General features: G+C 34.4%; 2 protein-coding genes across 2 annotated transcripts; one reads left to right on the top strand and one right to left on the bottom strand.

The window, feature by feature from the left end:
- The first annotated feature begins 446 nt into the window (after positions 1-446).
- LOC131610261 (fasciclin-like arabinogalactan protein 11) lies at positions 447-1442 on the top strand. The gene has a single exon (XM_058882153.1). It carries the CDS (start codon positions 512-514, stop codon positions 1265-1267), a length of 756 nt encoding a protein of 251 aa, XP_058738136.1. The 5' UTR covers positions 447-511; the 3' UTR covers positions 1268-1442.
- A 994-nt stretch (positions 1443-2436) lies between these two features.
- On the bottom strand, positions 2437-6697 carry LOC131610259 (dnaJ protein P58IPK homolog). Its single transcript, XM_058882152.1, has 9 exons — positions 6499-6697; positions 5294-5447; positions 4708-4909; positions 4385-4545; positions 4201-4294; positions 3878-4090; positions 3643-3723; positions 3046-3264; positions 2437-2945 (listed from the first exon to the last, which is right to left on the bottom strand). The coding sequence occupies exons 1-9, from the start codon at positions 6575-6577 to the stop codon at positions 2751-2753; spliced, it is 1398 nt and encodes a 465-aa protein (XP_058738135.1). The 5' UTR covers positions 6578-6697; the 3' UTR covers positions 2437-2750.
- Positions 6698-9091: the final 2394 nt, after the last annotated feature.

Consider the following 9091-nt stretch of genomic DNA (forward strand, 5'->3'; position numbering starts at 1 on the left):
TCATCAACTTTCTTATAAAGTTTTGGGCTAGAGGATAGTCACCCTTAGCATACAAAATTTTGGGCCGGGTTACATCCAAACAAGCCTCTCCTTAACCAACACCCACCCAATCACTTCTACACAAAGCAAAAATTTCTGTAAAGCACGTTTCTTACATTACAAGCAAATGATCAAGATACCTTACCTCAACAATCTTTGGCAAATATCAAGTCAAAATAATTACCATGGTCCCTACAACAAACCAAACAAAGTCTACCATTCACTAAGAAAATGAATTTCAAACAAAATCTATCTTCCACCCTGTAACATCTTGCCTTCATAAAGAAAAAATCAATTATTTGAAAGCCTCTTTCCACCTTATACCAATCACAACATTTCACCAAACATTTAATTATCAATCAAATTTTCTCATAACAAGATACTATATAACATAGGTGTGTGACCACATACCCTTCATTCCACTTCTAACTAAACACACTCTTTACTTCTAGCTTTGCCAATTTTCATAGCAATGGCAAAGCTATTCCATTTCCTTCCTCTTTTCTGCCTCAACCTATTCTTCATTGTCACACTCTTTCAAACTGTTTCATCTCAAACAGCTACATCTCCAGCCCCATCAGGACCAACAAACATAACACAAGTCCTAGAAAAAGCAGGACAGTTCACAACATTCATCAAGCTACTTAAGGCGACACAAGTATCCGACCGTATCAATTCGCAGCTCAACAATTCAAACCAAGGCCTAACGATTTTCGCACCAACAGATAATGCATTCTCGAGCCTAAAATCCGGAACATTAAACTCGATAAGTACACAAAACCAGCTTCAACTTTTGCAGTTTCATATTCTACCTACACTTTACACAATCTCGCAGTTTCAAACTGCTAGTAACCCCTTACACACGCAAGCTGGAAACAGTGATGATGGAGAGTATCCTCTTAATGTTACTACTTCTGGAAATCAAGTTAATGTGACTACTGGTGTGGTTGATACAACTGTTTCTAATACTATTTATAGTGATAATCAGCTTGCAGTTTATCAGGTTGATCAAGTGCTTCTTCCCATGGCTCTTTTCGGACAAGCGCCGACGGCTGCTCCGGCTGAGGCGCCTGCACCGAGTAAGCCGGAGAAAAGTGTTCGGGCTTCTGATGCTCCGAAAGGGTCGAAGGATAGTCCGGCGGATGATTCTAGTGCTGTTGGTTTGAATGGCTATGCAGGTGTTACATTGTTTGCTGCAAATGTTGTTGTTTCTTATTTGATGATGTAAGTATTGGGATGGTGAATTTTTATGTTATTTTCTATTTTATTTTCTTTCCTTGAGGTGAATTTGAGTTTGTTGATGATGAAGATCTCTTGTACTTTTGTTGTGACAATATGAAGAAAATTTTGAGTGTAATATAAATGATTTTTTATATGATTGAGATTTGTAATTTAGAAGTGAAGCCATTTGTTTATTGTTATTTAGTCAATTTTGTGTTTTGATCATCCTACTGAAATTTGAATCAATAAAAAAACTTATGGACACAAGATGTTCAAATCTATAAATAAGGCATAATACATATGGAGATAGCTTTAGAAATTTAGTTGGAAAACAAACATCATCCAATGTTGGGATTAAGTTTGAGTAGCTAAGTCTCTCATAGTCTCATCAATTAGAAACGGCGGAAATGTTAAGTATATATGAGAGTGACTCACACCAATTGCCTTAATATTTTAGGTGGATATGTGATGTCAAAGTCTTTTGAATCCTGAACATTTATCTTATTAATAATTCAGACACTTCCTGGACATCCCAACAAATAGTATTAGGGCTTAAGTTTGTCTCGGTGGAAAAACGGAAGTGGAATCCTAACGTGGATCATGAAGATCTCTTAGATCCCAAATGTTTGGCTCGAGAGTAGGAGTGAAATCCTAATGTGAATCATAAAGGAGTCTCTTGGATCTAAATCGTTTAGCCTAGCCTATTGACGTTGTTCATACTCTCAAACACTTATATTTAACAAATTCATATTATATACTAGCTTTATATTCTTTTTAAAAAAGGCTTATCATGTGTACTAAAAAAAAGCTAATGTAATTTACTTCTAATGTAAGTTAGGTCACTAATCACATCTGACAAATGATGATCATAACATCTGCCTTTGAATACCTACTATCAAGTCTGGCAGCTAAAAACATGTTTAAGAAGTTCAAATGTTACTATCGAGTCTCAATAACACCAATTTTTTCAGAGAATAAACAAAAGATCTCCATTTTGATCCGACCCGATTTAAACCTGTTTAAAGTCGGACGGGACAGACCAATTTGAGAGATCTGGTTGAAACTCCTACCCTGCCCATCAGCGGGCTGGCAAACAGTTGCACATAAATGAATGAGTAACTCAAATTTTCATGGTATTAATTAACTGTGAAGCAATTCAATTGACTTATAAATATGTAAACAAATACTGTAATGGTTTGGCTGGAATTTAAAGTCATCCTTACATAGTAACAACCACCACATAAAACTAAATGGGTCTACATCAAAATGTGCCTCTTTAACTAACACCTATCCCCATCACTTTTACACAAAGCAAAAATTTCTGTAAAGTACAACAAAGTCTTGTTTTGCAAGTAACTTGGGGATGGCCTATGTATTTACCTCAACAACCGTTAGCAAGTGATTAGTCAACATTATAGCTGTGGTCCCTTGAGGAAATCAAGGCTATATCTTTCCCTAAGAAAAATTTAAGGATTAAGACTTTTTTTGAATCAAAAATGAAATTCATAACCGCCGCCGCCGCCGGGAAATCCTCCACCAGGGAAGCCGCCGTCAAAAGTAAAGTGAAATTGCTGTCCACCACCACCGAAGGGATTGAAACCTCCACCGCCTCCGCCTCCCATTCCTGAATCTTCAAGGTCCTCCCCGCTGTCGTATCTTGTGCGCTTGTCTTCGTCACTTAGAACCTAAAACACAAAGCAACAATCAGTTATTTAACACAAGCATGTCCCTTGATTAAAGACTGAAGATGGAAAAGCAATTAGGTATTTTGTTTGTGAGTAAGACCTCGTATGCAGAAGCGATCTCTCGGAATTTAGCCTCTGCTTCTTCTCTGTTGTCAACATTCTTATCTGGATGCCATTGTAAGGCAAGTTTCTTGTATGCCCGTTTAATGTCAGCAGCGGAAGCATGTTTTGAAATTCCCAAAATTTTGTAGTAATCCTTGCGTTTGCTTATCTTTAAGGCTTTCTCAGCCCTCATTAATACTTCACGGATATTCATATCCTGCAGTTAGGACAACTAATAATTAAACATAACAAAATTCGTAAGGTTATAAACTACTACTAATCAAACACAACAAAAATATTAAGGTTATAACGTTAGTGAATCCTATGATGTGTTCAAAAAACTGATCAAATCTTATATTGCGAGCCAAAAACTTTATTAGTTACGTGAAACAAGGAAAAAACCCCAAGTCAAAAAGCTCTAAAGGGCAAAGGTATTTTTCAATTCTTTAAATTACTTCAACTACATTCAATTCTGAATTCTCTAAACTTCTCACAAGCATACACGAGAAATATTTGTTCCTCCCAAAACTCTTCCTATATTCTAATTTAATCACAGTGATGTGAAACATGTTATATCAGTTCAAAATATATTTACCTGAGGAGATTTTTGAGCAGCTGATTTCAGATCTTCCACAGCTCCCTCCCAGTCCTCCGTCAAGAGTTTAGCTTCCCCCCTCTGACAAAGAACAACAAGATAAGTAATTATGTGTCATCCATCTTACTCAAACAAGACTTCAATAAATGAAAAGAAAATTTTCTAGAAGACCATGGCCCAAAATATACTTGTAAAAGACAAAACAAGCATAAGGATGTTTAAAATTACAATGTACCTGAACAAGAGCGTCAATAAGCTCCTCATCGATATTAAGAGCTTCACTACAACTGTTCAAGGCGTCTTTTCCTCTGCCAAGCCTGACTAGCACTTTACATAAACCAAGGTGAAGATTTACATTATGTGCACGATGGTCAGGATCAACAGCAAGCGCACTCTTGAATTCCTCTACTGCCACTCGTAGCTTGCCCTTACTCGCATTATCTTCAGCCTTTATGAAGGAAGTAGAAATAATGATTCATCAACACCCAAAAGAAAGAAGGATGAAAAACTTGAAAGATGGAATGCAAAAAGAAATTTCAAAAATATATCAGGGCTTACACTTTTACTCTTTTTGAGTAGATTTTTCAACCCAAAGTATGCTTTTTTCAGTTCGCTATGCTCGGGATCTAGGCGAAGACCTTTCTGATAATGCCTGAATATATGCCCACATATAAGCCAGATAAATTTTAAAAAGTATCGTAAGAATACTACTAGAATTCAACATCATTTCCACAAGACAAACCTTGTGGCAACATCATGGTCAGCTAAATAGTAATATCCACGACCACGTAACAACAACGCCTCCAAATTATTTTCATCTTCCTTGAGAAGAAAACCAGACTCAGCAATGGCACCTTCATACTCTTTATCAGCTATCAACAACCTCACCTTAAGAAGCTTAGCCTGAAGAAAATAATGCATATAAAGTTAGTTTTCATTCTGGTTGCACAAATGACTTCACAGTCCAAACCCAAAACTTAGGCATTTACTTTCAGACTAGCATAGCTACTGTGAGACAAAAACAGAAAAGAAATTTATGGAGTTGGAAAAGCATAAAATCGTTACCTTAGTGCATGCTGGAGAGAAAACAAGAACAACTTTCTCAATGTATTCCAAAGATTTTGTGAAGTTGCCTGACTCGTAGAGGGACTGAGCGGTTTCTAGCGCACTTTGAGCCTGCAATAGCTGAGAGAGCTCCTTTTCTGCCACTGAATGTCCGGGTTTTAACTCCAGAAACTTTTTGTAGCTCCTTTCAGATTGCTCATATCTACATTAGCCAAAAAGCACCTGAATGATATAACTATCCAATCAGGAGTTTGAGTGACTTGGGACGATGGGGGAGGAGATGATAGATAGGAGTGGAGAAGGGGATGAGTGTGTGACACAATGGTCATTTACTGAAACTAGTATCTTAAAGTTTAGGGTTTACATTATTTGCCAATTTCAAGAATGATTGGAGGCAAAATGGTGCTTCTGTTTTCATATCTTATACTATATTTAATAGTATCTCATGTCCTTATGAAACAAAATAATATGTAATTTTATTTCATTAATCAATCAAAATTTTAAAAGCGAAACCATCATTTGGAAATGAATATTCTTCGAGTTTAAAAATCAAGGGGGTGGAGTAATACTTGAAAATAAGTCGTACCTGCATAACTGGCGAAGAACTGAAGCACGGGAAAGGTATGCTTCTGAAAGGTTTGGATCTGCTTCAATTGCAGAATTTAGATCATTAAGTGCCTCAGTATAATGCCTCCCTTTTATACTCTGAGATGCTTTCTCAAAAAACTCAGCAGCATTTCCTGGTTTGCCACACGATCACATTGAAAAACAAAGCAAAAACTGTTATTTGACTTGAACACACTGAAACATTACAGAACTTCTAGAGGAGTAATAAAGTTAGGTGTAACATTTTTCAGTGGGATTGTGTCCAAAACAACAACAAGCCTTATCCCACTAAGTGGGGTCAGATAGATCAAATTACACCACAACGTTCTATCAAAGACCATGCATTTTAATTTAAATGAAAAATTGAAAATGAAGACGCAAACTGCTATCAGCCAGTTTGGAAGAATTAGATCATATTTACTGCAAACACAAACGGAATAAAATGTTATGAGGCAACTTAGCATATGTTATAATATACCACACATAACTTGAACATGCAACTTGATACAACAACAACCAAGTCTTATCCCACTAAGTGGGGTCAGCTACATGGATAAACGTTTGCCATAATGTTCTATCCAAGACCATGTTTTTATCCAAATAGTTAATCTCGAGATCTTTCTTAATAACTTCTGCAGTGATACTATTACTATCTTAGTTTTACATTTCTCATAACGGTCTTATAAAATACATATGACAATGGATTTAAATGGTACATTATTATGTGACACCACTTACCCTCTTAATTTACTAAAAAATGATAAAGATACATCAAAGATAGCTAATGGAGAATGGCCAAGGATACACCATGGCATGGAATAAAGCAGCATTCTTTCAATTTCTCTCAAATCTCACATTCTGTTTTCAGGTTCCTAATTCTTTCAACATGCAACATAGTCTAAAATCTATAAACATTCCATAAACATATCAAACTAAAATTGCTCAACTCCGTTAATAAAAGCATACTATATCAAATGCACTCACTTCCCTTAATCTCAATAAACACTAAATAAAAATGCAATAACCAAACACAGAAATTTATGCGATCCACAAAAACCAAACTTCGATCAAAGCATTCAAGTTACAAAATTGAATGAGGGAAAATAAAACGGAACATCGAATTACAATGGGTCGCAGAGAAACTACAAAAAAAAATTAAACAAATTGAAACAAATCAAGGTATACCTGAAGCAGAAACAAAGGGTTGAAGAATGATGAATTGGCAAACGAAAAATGTGTGGAACAATCCCATAAAATTAAGCATTGAGATCTTCTTCTGTGATTTCAAAACTTTGATTTTGGTGTTAACACATTTGAAGATGAAGAAGAAGGTACTGTGTATTTTTTGAAGATTATTTTGATGGTTTTTTTTTTATAAATGAAACTGAGAATGAAAGATTTGAAACGAAAAAACGAAGCCTTGTAGCTTTCCACGTTAACATGTCATCACACGTAGTTTGCACCAATCATGGCTTTACAAGTGGATTTTATTTTACCTAGGGATTAAACTTAAATGTATTTTGACCCTCTAAATTTTTTAAATGTGTGATTTTGACCCATAATTTTATTTTGTTTGATTTTGACCCCTTGAATTTGTTAAAACTATGTTTTTGGTCCTAGTCAAATTTTAGTCCTTTCTTTAATGTGTAACATAGTGGTTTTTGTTCTGGGGATAAATTCGGGACATGATATTCGATCTAATAATATTGGCATTTGTCACTTGAGCTTTAATTAGATTTTACTTACGGGTTATAACACATTGTGTAAACTATTCAGTTAATAAATAGAAGAAACATAATCATATAATTAATTATATCGTATTACGTGGTTTTTTATATATGTAGATGAAATGATATATGAGTTGAAAATCAAAACATGATATCTGGCCTAATAATATCGATATTTGTCACTTGAGTTTTAACTTTTAACCAATTTTTTTTTTTTTAGCTTTCGATTTTACTTATGTGTTATATAACACATGTAAAACACAATTAGTATATCAAATTAATTTTTAATATTAGATATATTTAGGGTCAACTAAAATATCTATTTCAGAAATTAGATTAAGGTATTTTAGAAGAAGAAAATGGATGTGAGAAAATTAAATTGTTGCTTTCATCCTACTAAGAAAATTATTATCCTTTTCTTTACATTCATGCACCAACTTACATTTAAAATTAAAGGTCTTCAGTGGTTGTACAATGTTGTATTCATCCATGAATATGGATATTTTACTGTGTTGCTTACAATATTAAGCAAAACTCATCAAACTCAACTCTTGAGACCACAAAACGCTCTATTTAGTTTAAAACATGGTCCAAATTTTCATTGTACTCAAATTTAGAAGGTTGAGAAATGTATACCTCTTCATTTATAAAACTTCTAAGGAGGATGGACATAACATCCATATGATACAATTTAAAATCTAGGCAACATATGAATGTCAAAAGGAGTTAAATCGCTTCGAGACAAGCTACAAGAGTATACATCTCCTCATAATTAATCCCTTTAGCTTGATTATACCCTTTTGTCACTAGTCTTACTTTATTTCGTGCAATTATATCATTTGCATCAAGTTTTTTTCTAAAAAAAATCCATATGCCTATGACTATTTTATTTTAAAGACGTGGGAAAATATCCCATATAATATTTCTTTTAATATGATTGAGCTCTTCTTGCATAATAAGAAGTCATCCTTGATCCGTCAAAGCATCAGTGACATTTTTTGGTTTAATTTGTGAAATGAACGCATAATAATTACAAAAATGATTAACTCGAAAACGTGTACTTACACCCTTTTTTTTATCCGTAATAATCTCCCAAAATGTTATCCAACAATTTTTCTTTCACAACAATCAAGTGCTAAGGAAGCTTTGCTGAGATATCTTGCCTATTGTTTTATTTCCTCTTTATCATCTTCAATTCCCTCACTTTTGGGAGGATTTACTTTTAGATCGTCATCCTTGAATAAGTCTTCTGTCATTACACGTAAAACATCAAAACTAGGAGAAAAACATTTCCACATCTTTTGGGGTTTAATTTAATTAAAAGCTACATGCATTGACTCTTCAACAAAAAAAATTCTATTATTCAACAACTTGTAGGATTTACTAGATGAGGAATACATTAGAAAGGTCCCCTCATCATCTTTAGAATCGAACTCACCCATCTTGTCTTTACCATTATTTAAAATAAAGCATCAACTAAAAATGTTGAAGTAAGAAATGTCTGACTTTCTTCCTTTGAGTAACTCATATGGAGTCTTCTCTAGGATAGTTCTAATGACCATCCTATTTAAGACGTGGCATATAGTGTTAATCGCATTCGCCCAAAAGTACTTAAGTAGATCCATTTCACTTATCATTGTTCATGCTAGTTCTTCTAAAACACAATTTTTATGCTCCACAACATGTGCAGACATGAGAAGTTATGGATTATACTATTTTTGTCACAAAACTCTTCAAATTGATGATTAACGAATTCAACACCATGACCACTTCTTAAACTAGTTATTTTCAAATTAAATTGGTTTTGGACAAGCTTGGAAAATCTAACAAAAGCTTTAAAGTTTCTTCCTTATGAGCTAAGAATAACTCCCAGGTAAATCTAGTAAATTTTTTTACTATCATGAAGTCATAGTAATTTCCTCATAAACTCTTAGTCCTCAAGGGAATAATGTACTAAGGAGATGGACACTTGGAAGGGAAAATGTGAAGCCCAGGAGCAGAAGTGTCTTGCCTTCTAGAAAGACCCTACCGAATTGCAAGAAAAAGTCAAG

Source organism: Vicia villosa, linkage group LG6, assembly GCF_029867415.1.
Source record: "Vicia villosa cultivar HV-30 ecotype Madison, WI linkage group LG6, Vvil1.0, whole genome shotgun sequence".
NCBI lineage: Eukaryota > Viridiplantae > Streptophyta > Magnoliopsida > Fabales > Fabaceae > Vicia > Vicia villosa.